Source organism: Centropristis striata, chromosome 20, assembly GCF_030273125.1.
Source record: "Centropristis striata isolate RG_2023a ecotype Rhode Island chromosome 20, C.striata_1.0, whole genome shotgun sequence".
NCBI classification, from domain to species: Eukaryota; Metazoa; Chordata; class Actinopteri; order Perciformes; family Serranidae; genus Centropristis; species Centropristis striata.
The window spans coordinates 19,996,175-20,017,469 of record NC_081536.1 but is presented as its reverse complement, the minus strand read 5'-3'; the positions used below and the strand labels follow the sequence as shown (position 1 = coordinate 20,017,469).

At 41.1% G+C, this 21,295-nt stretch overlaps 1 protein-coding gene across 1 annotated transcript; it reads right to left on the bottom strand.

Moving 5' to 3' along the window:
- Positions 1 to 14,955: 14,955 nt before the first annotated feature.
- six3a (SIX homeobox 3a) lies at positions 14,956 to 18,508 on the bottom strand. The gene is made up of 2 exons (XM_059359471.1): positions 17,706 to 18,508; positions 14,956 to 15,983 (listed from the first exon to the last, which is right to left on the bottom strand). Exons 1-2 carry the CDS (start codon positions 18,395 to 18,397, stop codon positions 15,791 to 15,793), a joined length of 885 nt encoding a protein of 294 aa, XP_059215454.1. The 5' UTR covers positions 18,398 to 18,508; the 3' UTR covers positions 14,956 to 15,790.
- Between the last annotated feature and the right edge of the window lie 2,787 nt (positions 18,509 to 21,295).

The window sequence follows — 21,295 nt, the reverse complement described above, 5'->3', positions numbered from 1 at the left end:
GCTCCTTCAAATGTTTTGATTTGGGGGAATTACTAAATAGTTTTTATTGTCCAGCTTTATGTTGCCTGATTAGCCTGTGACTAATAAGAACCAATAATAAATGACTTAAAAGCAAGAATTAACAAAGGAAATACCTTACTTGCAGGTTTTCCAAGATTTTTCACTTTGAGAAAACATATAAACCTCTATTTTTGTTTTCTATTTAATTTTATGACACTCTGAGGTCAAACTGTGGTATGTTTATTGATGAGCACATTGATTGCAGCCTCCTTTCAGCCATTACGCATTTTTAGTGTATCAGGTGTGTCCCATAAAACAGGATAAAACAGTAGGGGGGTCTGGGGAGCTGGGAGGAGGAGGAGGAAGAGGGGGGACAAGGTTTAGAATTACGGTCAAAAAAGAGAGGGAGAGAGAGATGGCCAGGGGAGTACGAGCATTAATGCACTCCCTGTGTGCTGGACGCGTACTGTTACAAAACACACACTCTCACAAATACATAAGCACACTGCGGGTGCCCTTTGCTCGAGTGAAAGGTCAGCTGGCAGGCCGAGTCCTGACTTCCATCTCTGCAGCTCGCTCCTGAGACCTGACACAAAGAGAGGCACATTAAAAGATGAAGCGAAAACTTTCAACTTCTTTCTTTCACTTCTGTATTTTAAACAATACTTTAAGTGTAATATTTACCATTTATAAGCACGCTGTGTATGTCTATAAGAACATTTTCAAGTGTTTATTAATTTATAGTATTTATCAGCAATCAGAAATTATCTCACAAAGACATATTTTACATCATTAAAAACTATGGTTTATCTGTTTATACAGCGGCCTCAACTTATGGGTGCCCACAGGAGGAGATGACGTTATTGACACATGAAGTTACATTTATACCTGTAATTTATTGCATTAAATGCTTATATACTGCTTGTAAATGCTAAATATGGGGACTTAAAGTGTAGTGTGATACTATAGAACTTTCCGTGTGTGGGTTTGTTTGAGCATGTTTGTATAAAAGCTTAAGGAAAAAAAGAGTGTAGTACACTACACTTGATTGTGTGTGTGTGTGTGTGTGTGTGTGTGTGTGTATACTTGGGGTTATGGAAGGCTCACCTGGGCTTTTCCTCTTTACTGTAAATTCCAAGATGGGAGACAGACAGGGGCTATTCTGATCGCATTAGGTTCACTCAGATGGCTTTTCCAGCTATTGTCACTTGACACCGTTCCATTAAATCTGTCCGGCGTAAAGATTAACTACACCATTCTTTATGCTTTCACTGGGTGTTCGCTCTGAACACCAAAGGGCAGGTTAAATCATGCACAAGATTTTCATAGTGTGCTGTATTTTATGTTCGGCCTATGTAGAATTTTTACTTGATGTTATATCAACTAGCAGGACGGAGTGTCACTCAGATAAATTGTTGTAAAACTCGTCCATTTATCAGTTTAGTCCCCCTTTTTATTATTGTTAGTAGAAGTCATCTGATATTACAACGGCATGAATGCACAATTTGTAAATCAGCATGACATAATTCAGCTATATTGTTAAACATAATGCATTTTTTAACATACATTTCTATTTTTTTGTATGGGAGCTCCTCTAAATGATAATGAGACTCTAATTTCACTAATAGACAATATAATAGTTGCTTTTATAGTTTATACATTTTTCCTTTGAAGAAATGTAGAAACCAACAGAGGATAAAGAGTTCTTGATGGGTCATATAAACGGATCTTGATTATAAATACACTCAATAATAAAACATTTCATAAAGTTCTTCTTTAAAGCCTGACTGATTAGGGTCTGACGCACAACACATTTCTCCATGACTCATCAGTTGCTATTATTTGTTTTCTTTACTTCCTTGTTTACTGTAGTTCCCAAAAAAAGCTTACTCACCATTAGACAACAATTTCTGTGTGCTATTTAAATCCAGGGTCATCAGGTTGGTGCTTTTTGCTACATATAAAGGATAATTAAATGAATGCCAGATGCAATTCCAACTTATAATTTATCTCTTTTTTTCTTGCAAAAATGATATTCCAGCTATGTAAAAAAATAGTGGCAATGTGTGGGACTTCTTTTTTCAGCTATAAGCATGTGACAGCTCACCTTACTATTATTTTAATAATAATGTCCTATTTAGTTTTATGTTATAACATAGTTTGTATCTGTTCTTTTTATGACCTCTCATGAACTAAACGTTTCCTAAATACACAGAAAAGGATGAATACACTGAGAACACTAATGAGAAGCGGAGAGAAAGAAAATAAGACACCATTACACAACTATTTGTGGTTTTAGGTAATTAAAGCTTAAAGCACACATCCTGTTTTGAGGTTGTCTGTTTCAACTCAGTTCAAAGAAACTTCCCTCAAATTTCAATCAATCAGTATTGGTGTTGCCTGTGCACACTTGGCCTGTCTGTTAAAAGTGTGTACAGTTCAAGTTCATCTGTTTCCAGCTAAACACACAACGGGTTCAACCTGCCAGACCGTTGACTCAGCACACACTCTGTGTACGTGTGTGTGTGTGTGTGTGTGTGTGTGTGTGTGTGTGTGTGTGTGTGTGTGTGTGTGTCTGTGTGCACACGCTTATATGTTGGCACTGTGCAGAAATAAAAGAGGACTTACTGAAGACACTTTGCATGCAACACACATTGTAGGCTATAATAAATGGTATAACTTGTAGATTACAAATTTTATATTCCTCACAGTTTGGTGAGCATAAGGTCAAAGGGCAAACTGTGTGTATCATCAAATATAATCTGTTTTCAAGCCTGTTTTCAAGTTTGTGGTTTCTCATGTATTTCTTGCACCTGAGGTGGGACGTCTGTAACCGTAGGAAAAAGGCAACAGGTGAGTACAGATGAAGGCACCTGCTTTATAAACATGACCTGTTTCATATGATCCTATGATGGCGGTAAACACACAGCGACCTGAGACGCTATGATCCCCCCACTGCTCTGCTCACACACACTGTCACACTGTGATCATTCCACTTAGAGCTGTGTAGATTTGTTTAAAGAGAAACAAAACCTCAGAGCAGACGTGATGAAAGCTAACCATTTGGCTTTCTCCATAGTTCAGGGGGAAAGAAGCTGAGTTGAGAGCAGAAGGACTGAGAAGCCTGAAAACCCAGTTTGAGCAAAACGCTGCTGCCGCCTAGTGATCATTAACTGTAACTGCATGCGTGTGAAGAAAGGAAGAAGACCCTGAGAGCAGTGATGAACACACAGCAAAGAGCTTCATACAACTGGGGTTAGATACTGGTGCACTGTGGTGAAGAAGGCAGGTAAACGCACAAGAGCAATATCAGCCCATGTGTTGTCAAAGAAGGAAGTGTGGTATCTAGAAAAAAAAGGTTGGGAAAACACACCATTAAGTTTAAGTGCAGATAATTATATAAACAAGTCAATGTGTTTATTAATTAATCCAACCTTTATTTATACAGGGTGGGCCAATATGATTTTTACTCTCTTAGTGTGGGTGTAATGTAAACACAGCACAATAAAAGGAGACAGATTCCAAAACAAACATTAAGACTAATGTTTAATCAGAAAAAAGGAGAGGACTCATTTAAACAGCACAAAATACTTGATGAGCCTCATTAACCTGTAAATAAACCATTTAAGTCACAGGTGTAGTTAATGGTAGACAATGATGAATATTTGTAATTGCTTATAGTTAGCATGTTGTAAATACTATATTATTATTATTATTATTGCATGCCTCAATTTTAGAGCCACCATGTGAAGGATTTTAGTATAGTTATTTCATGAACAAAATCATTCTTTTTCTAGCATGGACTGTTCAAATGTGAAGCCATTTATGAACTATAAAAAGTATAACCTGCTTATTTTTGCAGATATTTAAGTTTAATTTAATCAAATGTCGACACTGTCATTTAATGTAATGTATGTTAAGATGAGACTTTACAGGCAAAACACTGTATGTCATGCAGTCACTTTTAAAATGTTGGGCTATTTTGCTTCCACATGTCTTATTTTAGACAAGTGAAAACAAACATCCAAACTTTTATTTTACTTCACTTTGTGGATTTGCCTCTGTAGATGTTTACTTAGTTCACGAAACGTTGGCATTCAATAATGTATTATTTGTTTACTTAAACAATTATGTATGTTAGTTAAAAAGTTTACTCTATTCACTTTTTACAACTCTGAGCCAATGATCCTACTGGGTTAGGGTTAGACAATGTCTCATTCGCATATTAAAACATAACATTTCAGAGAGCTTTTGATAAAAAACAACAACAACATAAATAATCCTGGATGACTTTTATAGTGATATTTATTAGTCACATTTTACTCTATTCACCTGCAGTGCTTTGTCTATAAAAGAAAGCTGAGGAAAGCTCACTTGCACTTAAACCTGCTTCATGCGTTCAATGTGTTGTTGCTTCCCAGAGCGGCTAGATTATGATGCGGAAAGTTACAAGTTCTTTGACATAAAGAGAAGAGGTGATGGGAAGAGATGCTGTCACATGATAGGACATGCAGTGTTACTGCTGTATATAATGTCAGTACAACAGCCGTAAATGTCTTTCAACCCACATTGTTGTTTTTAATTTGTGTTTTCATACTCGAGTTAAGTCACCATGAAATAAGACATAAAACAGCTACAGTTCTCTCTGTCCTTCTCTCTGTTTCCCCTCCCTCCTCTTCCCTCCCATCTTCCTCCTGATAACTTACACTAGACTGGTTTCCAAGCTGTGGACTCCTCTTGTTGTTATTTTTTTCTCACCCACAGCAGTGGCAGCTGCTTGAAGTCTCTTTTGCTTTGTTGCCGTTCACTTGCTGCTTGATTAGCTTCTCCACTGCACTTCAAACGCTCCTGGGTTTCAGCCAAAGCAATTTTGTAGTGAGAAATGCAGAAAACATGCCACGGGTATAATTTCACTACACAATGAGAGGTAGGCATAGAAGGGGGGGATATGTGTCAGTGACCTTAAAGCTTCTGTATACACCATTTGTAATTTATTGTACACTTGACTTGACACACACACATGTAACTACTGGAATGGATCTGGAAGCCATGAATGCTATTAGCAGCCTGTGTGTTCTGTAGAGTGAAGTAGTGTAATGTATTCTGAGTGAGAGCATGCCAGATGCTGTTTGTTGTGTTTGTCCTTCAGTTTTGTTTCACTTCCATCTATCATTTCATGAATCTAATCAAATGTTCAACCTTGGGCCCATGATGACCCCTTGTGGTTAAAGTAAAGCATGTCTTTTGTTCATTGCATGACACATGTTTGCTAATGATTCCTGGCTTCTGTAAATGTCAAATAATTTACATCAGTAAACAGTTATGTTTGAAATGGCACGATGAAGAAGAGGTGATGGAGGATTTGTTCCATCATAATTTGATGACATACAAGAGCCATTGTTTGGTTTTTATTTACTAATTTTCAATGTGTTTGTCGAGCTTTATCCACATAGAAGCTCATCTGGAGAATGAGATGAGATATGAGGTTTGGCAGCCTTGTTTCCTGCACAGGGGTGGATTATACATCTCACTCTCACAGGTGAAATTAAAGTCAGGAATAAGAAAATGTGTGGTCACATAATATCATATAACGATGTGATAGCATAATACATGCTAACAATGTCAGGACAGTTTCAGCTATCAAGTTGCACACTACATTTGAATAGGGTAAAAATATTAAATAATATATATCACCTTGAAATTCTCATACTACCATTCGTAAATATGCTGTGATGGAAAATATGTAATTGATGAATGAAAACCTACTGAAGACATTTATAATGACAAATACTTAAATCAGACGCATTATAAGATCACAATAAGACCTTTGTCATTGTAGCATTTTATTTTGATGTAGAATTGTTATTTTGAACGTGCATTGCCACTAAAAACACAGAGGCAGATTCATGTGACATTAATACATTCAATATTTTAAACATTTTAAGAAATAATGTTTTCCTGAGCATTTAGATGTTGAAGAACCTGTCTAGATGTTTGCATGCTGAGAAGAGAAAAAACTATGCTTGAGGCTGACAGTTCTCAGTCAAACAACCCTTCATTAGCACTGTCATGAGCAGGTTCTAAGTAATGTAAGAGCAGGTAATTATTGCACTGTGAAGAAAGTTTGCAGTCTGGGTAAAATGTTTTTCAGGTAAATGTGAGTTATTATAGATCACTAGATGGCACTGTAACATAATGAGACAGCTACGCACTGAGTACAGACTCAGAGAGATAGAAGGGACAGAAGGTGTGTGTGTGAGAAAATATGTTCCAGTGTGTGCATTCATACACATACAGTGTTTGCACTTGTACTCTGCGTGTGTGCGTGTGACATTTGAATGAATGAGCGTGAGGAAGTGATATCTTAATCCCAGAACAAACACCATCCAGCGTCTCACTCATCTCTCCTCCCTGGGGCTTTATAGGCTACCAGTATGCTGGAGAGGATTACATCAGGGAAATCAAAAGAGTGCACATTTGCACATTGCCCACTGACATCGTCACACCAAGAACAGACACCACTGAGTTAAGCCAATTGACCATTTACACAGCTCTCAACCTCTCCCTTTGCCCTCTCTCAGTTCTCTCCAACTACTCACATTTGGTTTCGATAGTGTGTGTGTGTGTGTGTGTGTGTGTGTGTAGCACAGAAAGAGAGAGGGAGATACTGACAGAAAGCCAAAGATTTGATGTTGTACAATAGCATATTGTAAAAATGTGTATTGTACAACATTGTTAATCAATGTGTATTCTTTTATGTATGTTGCTCAAAAGAAAGAATAATTTAGATATTTCTTTAGATATAACTGTTATCCTTATGAGCAATGTAAGTGTGCTATATTATCTTTCCCAAAATATTTCTGCATAATCATATTTACCCTCCCAGACTTCATAGTCCTGAGCCGGACATAAACATGTGAACTTCAATACAGATGCAAACTTGTGAAGGATATTTGCTGTTTTGACCTGTAACTGTTCCTCTTCCATCCACCTCCACAGTCATACATCAGGTCTCTGAGCTCCGAACAACCCAGGCTACTTTCTCCTCGCCCGGCTCTTATGGGAGCTGTACAGCTGCTGCTGCTTGCTGAACTGGACTGAGTGAAGGAGTGCGGAGGACAAGGCCGGTGCATGCTTCAATAATGTATGTGTTTTGGAGGCCACCTCGGGACAGAGGCCGTTTTTAAAGAGCCGCTTTAAAGATACTCCACGACCGACTCATGTACAGGAACCTATTAAAAATAGAAAAAGTGGTTGGACAAAACAGCATGCTTCAGCTGAGGGCCTCCAGAGCCCTGAGCCGGTTATTAACAAGGTACATCTTTCATGCACTTCTTAAATAGATGCTCTCACAGACAATGAATTGCGAAGGGTGAATTTGAAACAGGAATGTCATTAAATTTTCTCCCATTTTTCCAGATGGTTAATCTCCATCCAAGAGCAGCTATGACAAGCAAAACCTTTCAGATGGATGAAGGGAGCTGAATATGTGAGGTGGGACAGGAAATTCCAAATGAGGAGACTATTATTTGGCCTCTCGTTCAGTATTCAGGTATGTTCTTTACATGATTCTACAGTTTGCTTGTGTTTATATGTATTTCTTTATTTATCCATCCTGCAATTCATACTCAGCGAGCCCTTTGATGTGTACAATTTGCAGGCTTTTAAAAGGAATCCACAGATCCAATCATTTTCTCTCAAAGTGCATTTGTTACCTCCAGGCTCTATTAGCTAATAGGTCTGCAAGTATCTCCATGTGACCACTGGGATGGTGGACCTGTACACTGACTCAAGCTTGCTTATACACTCACGTGAACCTGAAATCAGGCTGAAACTGTTTTAGTACATATGAGTGGGTACAAAGTGGGGAAATGAAAAAGATATTGCTTATGGCCTGTAACATGCCTGCATACCCTCCTCCTCTTACAATGATTTAATGGTGGATTCAAGCCCTTGTTGCCGCAAGCGTTTTACTGTCCATTTACAGTGAAACCTTCTCTGTTGCCTGCTCTCTGTCCTCTTCCTCCCCCTGCCCCGGCTCTCCATAATAGGGGAGTTAAACTCTAAAAGGCCGCGCTCCAGCAGACACCATTACGCCTCCCCCTCCTCGCTACCACCAGACCCACCATCTCTCTCTCACACACACACACACACACACACACACACACACACACACACACACACACACACACACACACACACACCAGTCAGTCAGTCACTTGGCTCCTTGGCAGCCTCAGTAAAACTGGGTATCAGTTTTGAAAAATTAACCAGGGATCAGGGGTTCCATTACACTCTCTCGCGTATGAATCCTTGATCTAGCACTAAATGGAGAGGCCAGTTCTGTGTTCCAACATCATTTGACTTTCATGCAATGAAACTTTAATGAATGTGCCCTGTACAGTGTGAGTACAGTATGTGCATGTGTGTGGGCAGTATGACTTCACTGGCCTGCAGTTGTCCCTGTAGTGCAAGCCAGGAGATGTATGTTCGTGCTTGCACTGACATTAGCCATACAGTACTGGTAAAACCACTTACACACTGCTGGAAATATTGGTGGCTCCATTAGTACAAATGCATGTTGAGCAGCCATTATTCAAAAAGACATTTCCAAAGACACCAAACATGTCAGGCTGACATTTAGGGAGCTTAAAAGTTATTCATAAGACATCTAGAGTTTTTCCATGTAAAGCAGCAGCCTTAAAATAACTTAATTGAATTTTTGCACAAATTCAGTAGAAGTGTAAATTGTGCTCCTCTTTGCATTCTTTTCAGGGGCACTTGATATAACAGGAACAGTTTGGAAAGGCGTGCTTTCTTCCACAATATTCCTCTAGATGGCAGTCAAGGAGCGCGTTTGGCTGCTCTGCAGTTTGGCCTGCTCTGCACTTGCCCGGCCCGCCACTGTGTGGACTTCTCTCCTCTGGTCGGGGCTGTTGGTGAGCTTGGCATCCCGAGTAATCCATCCTATAGCTTTGTAAATGGAGGTTAAATTGATAAGGACACCCAGGCCTCAGTCAATCCCCGACCTTTTGTTAAGTGCATGGGCACAAAAAGGAGGCGTGTCACCGGGCTGGCTTTTACTAAAGCCGAGGCTTTTTTCCCCTGTGTGTCACATATTAGGCCAATCACTGTGATATATGCTAAACCGATATGGTGCAATGCATATTTTAGAATTATAGCCCTAGTGCATATGAGCCTTTGTGAGCGGAGTTTGCTCTGTTACAATAACAATATTATAGCATTTGCCTTGCAATGACTCTCTAATTGACTGGAAATGTAATCTTTTTCACATATAGGCCTTTAACAAATAGCCTGCATTTTTTTTCCTTCAGAAATATTCAGAACATAACAATAACACCCAGCTCCATGTTGACTGTAGATCTGTAACTTTAACAGCCATTTATAACAATCATTTAAGTTTTACATAGGCCTATAGACTAAATGGGCCTGTTTTTAATCTTGGTTTCGGGAGTAAGACACATTTTGTTTTGACTTGATTTTTCAGGATATATCTGTTTTAAGGTGCCGTCTTTAATGCTAAAGGCATTTGGTGTCATTGTGCATAATTGTGTAGTTGACCTGGAACCTCGTTTCCGGCCAGATCCATGAATTATCGCCCCCAATCTTTGTGTGTGTATGTGTATGTGTGAGGTGTCCGGGCACAGCGGGACCGGGTGTCCGTGTCCAGGTTCATCCGGTGCTTTCAGTACCAGAGCAGGCAGGAGCTCCAGCTGACAGACAATAGCCTTCAACACCAGAGCAGGGAACAATCACCAATTCATGGAAGGAAAAGGAGGCGTAAAACGGGGGACGTGTCACCAAAACGCACCAAGTCCGAGTAGGATGGAGTCTGGTTCAGTGGTTTCGTGACGTGTTTGTGGAGACGTGTTAGATTATTTACCAAATGAGTTAGAGTGCAGATGGAGAAAATGCAAAGGTGGCTTTTAATTAGAAAATTTGTCTGTTTTTTTAATGTTTTTTTTTTTATAAAGATGGACCAATGCAGCAGAAATCTATGTATTCACTTTTAAATGACCTCCCATATAATATCAAGACATGATTCCTTTGATGAGGCACAATTAGGGAAAAGCTGCATATTAAAGTTGGTTAATAACAATAATCTTTAACCAAAACATGAGTGAAAAGGGGTTGCAGCATGTAAATCCATAATATGGGATTTCAGGTTAATTATTCATTGTAGCTTCTGATGATAAACTCCCACACCCTTCCCTTTTTATTTCTGCCACATGGTGTGTGTAACGTCTGCATGTCCCCGGCGCGGTTCTCAGTGCATACATCAGTGCTGTACAGTGCCGTGCCATGCCAAGGAGGCCTGAGAACGGCGGTAGAAAACACAGGTGCTGGGGCTCTATTTAAGCTGCTCAGCCCTCTGTCCAATCGGTGTGCACAAGGCGAGAGATCACAGCCTGCACCAAGCGCCCCCCACCCCAACACACACACACACACACACACACACACACACACACACACACACACACACACACCCTACATATGTGCTGTCCGTGTAAGGCTATACGCGTGCACGTGTGCGCGCGAGAGGAGTGAGTGAGTGTGTGTGTGTGTGTGTGTGTGTGTGTGTGTGGGGCGGGGGGGGGGGGGGGGTCATGTTCGCTTGAGTAAGCAGAGTTGGGTTGCTTTCATGTTATGCTTGTTTTAAAAAGATGAGGCTTGTGTAATGGCAGTCCACACTAATAAGCATTAGACTGAAGTATTTCTTGACACCCACCACCACACACACACACACACACACACACCTACCTCCCAACCTGACTAAGAGAGAGAGTATGATCCCATCTGTCTGTATACGGTAGCCCACATATAATGAAAGCTTATACAGAGCTGATCCTGTATCACTGCCTCCTGCCTTGTGTGACCTCCAAATTACAATTTAATAGAAGAACATTTTCAAACGCTGCCCTTGTCTTAGAGAGAGAGAGAGAGAGAGAGAGAGAGAGAGAGAGAGAGAGAGAGAGAGAGAGAGAGTGTGTGAGAGAGAGAGAGAGAGAGAGAGAGAGATGGGGGTTGGGGGTGATCAGTTGACAACAAGCAGCAGGTGCATGGCGCCTGGGTTTGGTTAAAAACGCGTACAATTTACGCACACGGACACACAGAAAGGAAATTACACAAAAAGTCAGAACGTCACACCTCACGAACTTTGTATCCACGCCGAATTATGCAACTGTTGCCCTGACCCACAAATCCCTCATCACTATCAGCATATAGTCATTTTTGAAAAATATATAATTCAAATTTATTGGGATTTATAGTCTTCTTTTTTATCTCCTTTAATATTGCTAAAATCGTGTAAACAGCTGTAGCTACTTGCTGCAATTTTTCTAAAATGTGTTGCAGCATATTTGTGATTTAAGGGTGATGCTAAGGTGAAAATATAATGTGCAATTAATGCAGACTCGATTGTTTTGGCCTTTACAAGAATGCCTAATTGCTGCTAATATTTCACATAATAACCCAGAAAAGGAGAACAGTAGCTGCCCGTGTAAAACAACATAATGACAGGTCACAGTCGTATAACTTAGTATAAATTACCAGTCAGTCAGGAGGAATGCTGCAGCCCTGCGTCTTACCTATTGAAGGAAGGAGAGAGTGAGAGCAGAAAGTTTAGTCCAAAGGGCCCCGCTCATTCCTGCACTGACAGCCGCTGCTGAGGCTATAGGAGAAGTGGTGCTCTTTGGGTGCTGCATGAATACACACCAATAGGAAAGTTGTGTTCAGTTAACCGGTGAAATCCGAGAAAAAACAGGGCAGGGCAAGTATTTCTCACCGCCAGACTCCGGCTTAATAGTCCCCCCTCCTTCCTCTTGTTCCCTATAGTTGGACTGACAGTGCCTGCATTAACTTCGGTATACAAGATGTTGTGCTTTGCAGTGAAAAGGAAGGTAAACTATGACCTCTAAGCGGATCATCAGCGCGCAAACAACCACCAATCCAAACAAAATCAGCTATATTTTCAGAAGAGCATTCACTTTCCTCTTCGTAGAGACATTTTTTTAAATCACTTTGACTTTAAGTCTGGAAGTCATGAAAAAAATAATCGTCTTTACGTTGTTGACGTTCATGCAAATCTTGTTTGACAGCTGCAAAGCAAAAACAACTTGAGGGAGCGAAAAGAGAAAAACATGCGTCTCCATTGTTACCGCACTTGTCTCACATTCTCGTTTACTCTCATGTAAGTATCACACACAGAGATTACTCCTCGCTAAGTTCCTTTGTCTTGTGATCCATATTTGAGTTGACAGATCACGAACAAGAGCTCCCCCACTGTTAATGACCCCAGCCAGCAACAGATAGACTCACACTTCCAGCACTTTTTACTGCTGCCACTCTGGCCTACATATGTTTCCAGCGAGGACAACCATGTACCTGTTTCTGCGTCTAATTTACATGGTTAAACAAGAAAAATTACTATATTTAATTATTATTGATTTTTGGTGTCATATCATTGCATTTCATTCCTATAATATTTTTTTTACAACGTATTTTTTTGGTGCACTTATGGAAATCTATTATGATATGTGTGTTGTACGAGCGCATGGAAGGGAAAGTTTTCCTCTTTAGCTGACTTTTTTAACACATTATTTCAAACAAAATTCGCTTTTATTTTATTTTTTCTCTCAACTAAGTTAAGTTTATATCTGCATATTTACACTGTGTTAGAGCCTTGGGATAATGAACGTAACGCTGCGCAAATGAAGCCCATTCATGGCTTGTTTTGTATTCATGAGTTCCTATCTGTGGCTCCATCTCTCAGATAGAGCCCTAATCCTCGTGTCCTCCTTTGCCGATAAAAATGCTCTTCAGTTTACGATTAATTTAATCTCAATCATAGCCGGGACTTGTCGCTGCCAATAAAACTTGTGGAGTGCGTAAATGGAGAGGTGGGGGTGTATGTGATAAGGGTCTGGTGGTGCGGCGGTGCCATGGCCCCTCGGTGCTCTTGATAGGGCCTATCTCTCTCTGGCAGACCGATTTAAGACCCGGAATGGGTTTAAAATATGATACAGATTTACCTCATCTGCAATCGACTACCAATGAGTGCGGCGGTTTGTTTGAGCCAGGCAGGGAGCTGAGCTCTGCGTTTGTCTGCATTATGGCCTCGGTTATTTCAGGATCACAGGCCCATTGAGTCGTATGGCTGAAGCTTTTGACACACTTGTTTTTGTGTTTTGATTGGTATCCGTCTGAGGGAGACTTATGCATGCAGATAGCTAGTGCGCACATTTCACCCAGTGGAGACTGATTAAAAAAAAACATAATCCATAGCCACATCTAAAGTATCTACACCACAGTCCGCTATCTATAACAATTTCAACTTTTATCAAACTGCATCTCACATTTTGCGCAAAAGATTTCACTTTCAACAGCAAAACAAATATTTTCACAACTATTTTTAAGAGCTATGATTAATATTTAGCTTGTTTTGTTTTTTTTACGCACCCCTTCTCATAGCCTTCTTTGTTATTTACTGGTATTTATTACATTAACAAATACAACTAGTATAATTAGCCACGCTTTTGTATGACAATTGGTTCCCTGGTCTCTTTTTTAAAACGTTAAACATCATTTAGCATTTTTCCACACCGCCCATAGAAATATTTTATATTCAAGCTTTCAGACTTTGCACAAAATTGCCAAACATCCCGCAAAAATATCCAAACATCCTGTCCCTCCCTGACACCACAGCCGGTGCTACACTTGTTGGAGACAGTAAAGTTTCTTATTAAAATCAAACATCAGGCAGAACTGTGTGCAGGTTCACACTGCTGATGTCGCCGCGGTAGCTTTTACTGCCAGGCTCCACTTTGTAAAAAGTCCTGCGGTCTCCCTGAGCCAAACAGCAGCCTGTGTCCTACATTCTGGTGCTAAAGACATGACTGCAACACTCACAGACACTCGACGCGTATCAGAGTTGCCTGTAGTTAATAATACAGCGCCGTATTTACATGGGGGGGAAATCCTCAGCGCTCTAGGAAGCACAAATCTTTGAGCAAGTGTTTCCACCAAAAACTATAGTTCCTGCAACAGTGTCCTATAGCAGATCTGCCCCAGTCTGCAGCATAATTGGTTGGGGATTTAGATGGAAAGGGACTGCAGGAGAGAAAGCCTTTTTTTGGAGGGGGAAATGGTTCTCGTCCGAGGAAGAAAAGCTCTTTTCAGCGGGCCACAATGGGAGATTGGGACAGGGGAGGAGTCCCATCGTGATTAGCCCATTTAATGGCGCGTTTACTTAATTTCTGTATTCACTAGCAACGGTAAACAAAAGGGGAAATAGCACTCACATTTTTAAGTGCTGCATGACGTTGACGTTTGCCAGAATTTGTGTAGCATACAGAGGCGTCCATATAGGACGAATTTACCTATATCACATTGGTTTGAAGCAGGGGTGTGATGATTAAATAAGACTTGAGGAAAGTATGACTTCTGGAAATCTAAAACATTTGACATCCATGTGCGTAAAACAGTTTGCACCAATGTCACGGAAATAAACTCAGCTTAGGTTAGTGCGTAACCTGGTCTGTGAACGCATCAGCCATGATGAGCATTAATGCTTCCACAATCCAATAATGAGCCAATATGAACATGTGTTTAGCCACTTATCAATGTCCTTATCCGTAATCGGATGGAGAGACAGACATCATGCAAAGAGGTATAGCAAATTGAATACTGTATTTGATTTAGAAATGTATGGTACATTAACATAATAACCACGCGAGGAAGAAACAGTGAATAGGCTAATGTAAATAAGCGCTCAGAGCGACCCTGGGGCGGCACAGAGGAGAGGAGGGGCACAATGAAGTAATAACAAGCACTTTTCATATTTCTTTTGTATAAATGTGACTGGGAACATATGTTATTATGAACCCCCCCACAAAAAAAGAACCAAAAGTAACAAAAACGCCTAGAGCACTTGAGTTGTAAGTTTTGACAAATATTTTATGTAGGAACACCAAGTCAAGAAAAGTGAGGAAGGGATAGAAAAGAGGATGAGACGGGGAGAGCAATAATTATGTACAAGCATATTTCTACACGTATATTACAGACCGGGAGAATGATCGCATTATTTGAGATATACATAATTCAATATAAAATTTTGAAAATAAAAATAAAAATCTGATACAGTCATAAACGATTCCGTTCGACATTTTTTGACCATGTTACCCCACACAGGCAGTGACAGAAGTGTAGTTAAAAAGGTGCTTACGACTTAAAATGATTGTCTGATGAACACAAAGTAAAAACAGGATTGCATCTTGTCTGCATGGCGGCTGCTTCGCCGGCATCATCATCATCATCATCATCATCATCATCATCATCATCATCATCAGCACTTGGACTAAAAAACGGAGATGAGGAGGAAAAAAAAGCGACGAAGACACCAAGACGATCTGTTTTTATTCCCTCTGATCGATGTTCCTGATGGAGAATCTTGCATTCAGGTTTATTCTCCCTGATTACAAAATAAAAAATAAAATGACATCATGCAAGTAGTCTAGTAGTAGTGGTGGTGGTGGTGGTGGTGGTGGTGGTGGTGTGGGGGTATGAAGAGGAGGGGGAGGCGTGGGTCCTTTGAAAGCGCTTTTTAATAATAAAAAAACGACGTGCTTTTATCTCTTTTATTTTAATATTTATATCAATCGGTCCTTTTTTCATCCGCGATATTTCATAAGTCTTTTTTTCTTCCTCTCAGGTCCATTTTCCCTGTAAATATTTCTCTTTTTGTTTGTTTTTGTGTGTTTTTTTCTCCGTATCATACATCGCACTCCGAGTCACTGGATGTGACGGACAGGATGGACGTCCCAGTATCAACTCTTTCTGTCATACTGGAAACGCTGGTGGTCGGACTGGCCGCGGTTGAAGGCGACTCTGCCGAGCTGTGAGGGGTGAGGCCGGCCTCTGACAGGGACCTCATACCGCTCGGTCCTATTGCTTGGTGTTGGAGCCTGGAGAAGAAAAGAAGCGAGGAGGGGAGGGAAAAAGAAGGAAAAAAATGAGAGAAATGGCAATTAGACCTGAGAATGTCCCCCTTCCCCTCCTCCTCCTGCAAAATAGGGGTTCAAACTCGCCTTTCTTTCCCCCTGCCGGCCCCAGCCATGCATGCATGCTTTTATCAAATAGCCAGCTTTCAGGGGACAAAACACAGCACTATTTAGACTACCAAATGTAGAAGAAATGTAATGGGCTTTCTGTTGTGTTTTTCTACAAAAGTAGGCATTATCAACGCGCAAGTCAGTAATGTGGGCTTTAAAAATTGTCAGAAAAATCATATTTAAATCCAACTTTTACAAAAGAAGTTTCCAGCAGATATTTTGTTTTTATTCTGCTTTTAGTTGCATCTGCTTTATTATTTGACTCAAGTGATGCACAGTTTTATTTATCTTAGTGGCTGCAAGTTTTCTCACAAAATTATAATTATTTGTGCAATAAAATCCAGGCCTTGGTCCAAACGCTTTGACACAAATGCATTTCTGATGGAAGTGTATGAAAGAGTGACGTGGAGATCCAGGTTACTCCAATCATCCTAAATGTTTATCTCCAATCCACTCATGATAATAACTCCATCACGGCGGGATAATATCAGGCTGGAAATATATCTCTTCATTTAGCAAAACGATTAGAATACTGTTCATATGGCTTAGTATCCTCCGAGGTATTTTCTAATCAATTATAGCATTTCAATGGAATGATACCACACTTAATGTTATGAATACAGCCTATGTCTGCAAATTCTTTTTAATACGCATGCTCATTTTAGTCGAGTAATATCAATAATATCCTCTGAGATAATCTCATCCAACAATGCTAAGTAACCTGGCATGTTAAAATAATAGATAAATGTAGCTGCTGTACGCTGTGTAGCTTTAATAAATAATCACATAGCTTTGGTAGCAAACACAACTACATTTACAATTATTTGCAAAACAATTTAAAAATGTATTTAAATGTTGAGATCAAACTATTAAACTTTTAGCTAAATAAAGACGTCTCATGTCCTGTTTGTTTTATTCATTTTACTTTTACTGATTAAAAAGAATTAATAGTGCTGTTTATCTAAATAATGGTTAGCCTATACTATAAATAAGTAAAGTCTAGTCATGATTTAGAATACAATCTCAGCACTCTTTGTAATTTATTATAATACTTTAACGCCTACCGAAAACATAAACAAGCTCTTTCTATTAAAAAACCCTGCGCAATAATCGCCCCTTTGGTTTAACAGTTAAGTAGTTTGTGACTTAAATATTAATATTTTATTATTTAGAGTTGTTTGAGCAGTAAACTTGATTTTTAACAATAATAGTGTTTTTTTTTTATCTGATCATTATTATTTATTCTGTTGAAAATACCAGCAAAATAAAATTACGGAAATTATTTTAGAAGCTCTTGTAAATGTAAATAATTTTAAAATATATTTTTCTGTAGTTATAACAGCAAAAATTATGTTTTCGATATCCATTCTGGTTTCACAACAAACATGTCGGCGCAGTCTTCTCCCTCCCCCTGCCAGACACACTGTCCTCTCCCTGCACACTCTCTGCGCGTAAACACAACTACATGTTTCATAAAATCACATTATTTTCTTTTTTTTAATTTCTGCATTTCAGACAAACTTTTGAACAGTCTTGCGTTTTGACAGTACGGACGAAAAAGAAAGAATCACCAACCTGTTTTTGGCTGCCGCGGCTCTGTCTCGTTGCCTCCGGTTTTTAAACCAGTTTCCGACCTGTGTAGGAGTGAGTCCAGTGGCTTGAGCCAGTTCCCTTTTCTTGCTGGGATTTGGATATGGGTCCTGAAGGTACCACTCCCTCAGCAGGCTCCGTGTCCTCTCTTTGAAACAGTGCGTCTTCTGCTCGCCGTCCCAGATGGTCCGAGGCAGCGGAAACTTCTTCCGCACCCGGTACTTATCGACCGGTCCGAGGGGACGACCGCGGAGCTTCTCGGCCTCCTGATAGTGTGCTTCCAGCCACATGGCCTGCAGTTTGCCGTGCGAGTCCTTGGTGAACTTGTGGTTCTCCAGGATGTGGTAGAGGTCTCTGAAATTCCCCGTGTGGAACGCCACCACTGCCCGGGCGCGCAGGATGGACTCGTGCTTGTTGATCGCTTCGCATGCTCCCGGAGCCACCGGCAGGGACCAGAGGAAGCGGCCCAGCCGTTCGATGTCCCCGGTCTCCTCTAGCGTCTCGCAGACGCTCGCCACCTGCTCCGGGGAGAAGTTGAGGGTCGGTAGCTGAAACATGGACAAGTCTTCTGGAGACCTGGTGGTGGGAGCGCTGTTCGCCAGGAGCACAGGGCGATCAGCGAAGTTTGGCAGGAAGAAATGGGAGGGATAAAGCTCTAAAGGGGATCTGAAAACCATGGAAATGACCTGAGAGAAAAGAAAATTATCGAGAAAAAGGAAAAACCGAAAAAATACGGCCAGTAAAAAAGATTGAATGATTCAATGGCTATCGCCTAATGACACCAGCCTCATAATATCTCCCCCCTAAATCCGCCGTTGAGTGTAGCATTGAAACATTTTGTTTCCCTTTTCTATTGGTCTTCTTGGTGTCGTTGTAGCGTTGTCATGGCAGCCCTGCCAATCACTGTCAAGCGTGCCAATCATTAGCCAGTACGTAGCGCGAGGCTTTCACCACTTGTGCAGCACGCACAGGGGGTTATCAGAGTCTCCGATCTCCACAGCAACCCTCCCACCGCACCGCGCGCATCAGGCACAAGCCAATGCTCGCCTATCTGCTGAATGGAATGAGCAATTAGAGGGTGGAATATTATTGCGATCTTAACGAGGCTCGTTAAAGCTAAAGAAGATATGTAGACTGGAGATGCTTAGCAGAGACGGGAAGGGAGGGAGGGAGGCAGAGGGAGCTTTAAAAGGGTGACAAATGGACAACCAATGACTGCAACTCCGGAATACGCGTTTTGAATTGAAGCGAGTCAATTTGCACATTATTTTCGTACAGTTTTTCCTGTAGTAGCTACTTTTTATCTTTTTTATCAGTCCCTTCATTTTTTTGTGCGAGGAAATAGGGAGGCATCATGGTCTTTCCTTTTCATATATGTTATCACTTTCCATTTTCTTGTTTTCTAAAAGATCAAATTATGACACAATCCTGTAATCTTTTGCCGTTTGACCTGCAGGATCCGTCGCTGATTTAAAAAATGTTCGCGAGTCAGAGCGTGACTTTTACTCTGGCTCGCTGGTGTGTGTGGTCATTTGGTGTTTGGTGGGTGCTGGTCCGGGTGTACGGCTGCAGTGTGATGCCGCTCCCCCTCCTGCTGTCCCCGGCCTTGCCTCCGGGACGCTGGGCGCAGCCTGGCCCCCTGCCCGCTGCCTCCTCTCCAACCAACACAATTTATTGTTCCAAATGAATATCGATGCGCAGCTTTGTGTTGATTAAACAAAGATCATGGCGTTTCAGTTCGAAAACTAATTTGCCAATGGCATCACCCTTTTAATGCCACCAGTTTATCACGGGGTTTTTGATAGCCCAGCCCTCTAATTAATACCATTAGTATTGGAATTACAATCAAATGGCAACATGAAAGCTTCTTGGGGACATAAAAGCAGTTTTCATGTATTTGATCTAGTGGTAAGGACATGATCAATGTCCACATCCAGTCACAGGACTCGGCTTATAGCAGTAGCCACCGCGGTGTGATTTTCATGTTTATGGCTAAAACGGCTTCATATTTAGACAGGGCTTATAGGGTGTTAAAATAGTGTGAGTTCACTCTAACACGAACAGTGCTCACATTGTGAAAGGGCCGTGTACAAGGCGTAGCATCTAGACTCCGCTTAATCCGCCCTCAATAAAGCTGACATAATGATCCTAAGCCGCCTTTCTACAAAATCATTCAGGAATTCAAAACTTTTCCTTCCCTCTCTCAGATTTGCACATTCTCCGGGGCTGGCCTGATAGACCACCGACTTCAAGCACGGAGGGACAGTGAGTAGACCGGCTCGACGTGCATGCATGCAAAGTCAGTGCTACCTGTTTATGTGAACCGTTTCCCCTTAACTGACTTTGCTTGAAACAGGTGCAATTACGCACGTTTGCGCACCTTTACGCACGGGAGTTTTTGGGGCATGTTTTAATTCCTGCATGTACATACGTGCACGCGTGTTGATGGATGTTATACAGAGCAGGGGTTGTGATGATCCTGTTGCAGGGTCAGGCGTTTGGATTGTGTGCGTACGCGCATGTGTGAGGGGGGTAGGGTCGTACATGGGATCAAACCTGTCCACTGCGCTGCTGTACGAACCTCAGGAGAACTAATTCCAAGTGGCACTTGAATTGGTCCCGTTGGAAAGCTCTGTGGACTGGAAGTAAAGGCTGGTATTTTCATGCTGGTGTTAAAACTAACCTCCTAGCCTGTACCCCCCACACCTCTCTCTCTCTCTCTCTCTCTCTCTCTCTCTCTCTCTCTCTCTCTCTCACACACACACACACACACACACACACACACACACACACTCGCAGACACACATGCACGCCCGACCCCTAAAATTAAGTTGAGAGTGCAGGCTTAGCAGCACTACTCCTAATATGCAAAGCCTCCTACCTGACTGGGTTTCCTGGTGCACCAATTTAGGTGATCACCATTCAAGCCGAGGCTGCAGGTATTATCCAGCATTATGTTCTGGAGGAGCCTTGTTTGGAAGTAACCCTTGCAGGCAATTCGGAAATCACTCCTAGAAAAGACTAGAGGTGAAATGTAAAACCTGAATGGGGATTGAGGGGGGAACCAGCGCTAATTCACATTCTTTTACATGGCTTTTGTTTACGTTAAGCATGTAATTAACACCCCCAAACAAGTTTATTCACCTGCCGTAATTGTGTGTTTATCCGAGGGCTTGCTGAATGTTCGGAGCAGCGGGGGACTGGAGCTCTGAATGCGCATCGAGCATTTAGCGTCTTCTCCGTTTACTTACAGCCTAAACCTCCAGACACGACAACACAAACAACAGTTTGCACCGTAAAACACTCACAATCTGATGATCAAGCAGACAGAGATGCACTCATGACATCTCTGTTTCTGTGTGACTGTCAAGTGATTAGAAATCACCTTCTCAAACTTTGTTTAGAAAACTTTTATGTAGTCCAAATAAAGTTCGTTTTTATGGAAAAGAAAAACTCTTACTTGGCTCTAACTGATGTGCAGCACACCCAGTCAATCTGAAAAATATTACTGGCTAATTGCCAATTAGTTATTTTCATTATCAATTTGTTCCAATAAGGGGAGCAAATAAACAAAG